The 1,654-nt window shown below is 41.6% G+C and overlaps 1 protein-coding gene across 1 annotated transcript; it reads left to right on the top strand.

Annotated features, from left to right (window-relative positions):
• Positions 1-341: 341 nt before the first annotated feature.
• Positions 342-518, top strand: AUEXF2481DRAFT_71882 (uncharacterized protein; the record flags this gene model as incomplete). The annotated part of the gene is made up of 1 exon (XM_013483181.1): positions 342-518. A coding segment is annotated over one exon (177 nt), but the record flags the coding sequence as incomplete, so codon positions are not given.
• Positions 519-1,654: the final 1,136 nt, after the last annotated feature.

Here is a 1,654-nt window from a genome sequence, read left to right as displayed (position 1 = left end):
GTTAGCAAAAGAAGGAAGAAGACGACTATAGGGAAAGGTAATTAGGGCATAGTAGAAGGATAGAAGAGATGATATACGGCTTACTAACCTCCGAGTCGCCCTTCTACACTAAATCGGAATAGGCCGAATTTCGAGCGGTAAGCCTCGACTAGCATAGATTTCTATACTTCGAATCCGCCTAGCTAAATCCGGACGGGGTACAATTATCGGCTAGCAAGGACCTTCTAGATAAGGAAAACGCGTAAGCGCAGTTTCGACGATAGGGTCGTTTACGCTAGATCGATCTCTAGCACTAGTTAGAGAGGCTATACGGCTATAGCACCTAGTTTAAGTATAATTAAAGACTAGTGTTAGAAGCCGTTATAGGAGGACACCCTAGGATATTAGCGATTATAAAAACCGGTAGAGGTAAGAGTTTATTCTTTATATTACTAGCAGTAAGCTTAAAAGAAGGAGTTACGATCGTTATCGTCCCGCTAAACTTACTAAGAGACGATCTAATAGACCGATGTAAATAAGCCGGCATTCCCTACGCTAGTTAGTAAGGTAGGAACCTGGCCTACTAGGCTAATATTATGTTTGTTACACTAGAATCCGCGGTTATAAAGTCCTTCGGTACCTATATAAATTAGAAAAGGGCGGTCTAGCAATTAGACCGCATCGTCGTTAATAAGTGTTATACTATCCTTAACTCGACAGATATATAGAGGCTAAAGTTAAGGCTGTTATAGGAGATAATAAAGAAATAATGTTAGGTTATCTACTTAACCGCCACTCTAGGGCCTAAAGATAAGTTAGCATTTACTACGGCTATAGGACTAGAGCGGAAAGACCTATTAATCTTTTAGAGTCCTATAACACGGTAAAACATCGAATATTAGGTTCTTAAGTACGAATCCGACTTTAGAGACACTTTTATTAAGGATCTAGTCGAGAAGAAGAGACAATAGTACCTACTCCCGTGTTAAATCATCGTATACGTATAGTCGGTAGAGCTAGTAAAGCATTTAGTAGAGCTATTAGAGTGCAGCCAGTATTTTAGGGATGTCGTATTAGAACCCGATAAGAGGAAGCTTCTACGACGTTTAACTACGGCTTAGGAACACGTGTAGGTAGCTACAAACGCATTAGGCTTAGGTATAGATGCGCCGTCTATTAGAGTGGTTNTTTATATCGATCCTAAGGGGCGTATACGCGACTACTCCTAAGAGAGCNGCCGCGCCGGAAGGGATGACCTTAAGAGCGAAGCTATAATCCTAAGAGGCTTTAGCTATAACCCGAGTATAGGCGAGAAGTTCTATAGAGGCGGATTCGGATAAACGGAGCAGGTATTAAAAGATTTTATAAAAGGCGATATATGTCGTAAGGTAATCCTAGATAGGGAGATAGACGGGAGAGATAATAGACTTAGTTACGAGAGTAGGGAAGAGAGGTGCGATGTCTGTTAGGTAAAACTAAGGGGAGAGAAGAGGGTAAAGATAGCAGCCGACCAGTTAATGCTAAACGACGAATACGAGCGCGAGATAGTAAGGTATAAGCTAATAAGGAGAGAACGCATCGAGAAACGCATCGCGTAAGAGGCTAGTCTAGAAGAGATCGAAGAGGTGTTCCGATTATAGTAAGGTATCTGCGTAATCTGTAGGGTTAAGGGGTT

The sequence above is a fragment of the Aureobasidium subglaciale genome (assembly GCF_000721755.1).
Source record: "Aureobasidium subglaciale EXF-2481 unplaced genomic scaffold scaffold_58, whole genome shotgun sequence".
NCBI classification, from domain to species: Eukaryota; Fungi; Ascomycota; class Dothideomycetes; order Dothideales; family Saccotheciaceae; genus Aureobasidium; species Aureobasidium subglaciale.
Note: the sequence above shows the minus strand (reverse complement) of the source record. Positions and strands in the feature narration are given on the sequence as shown.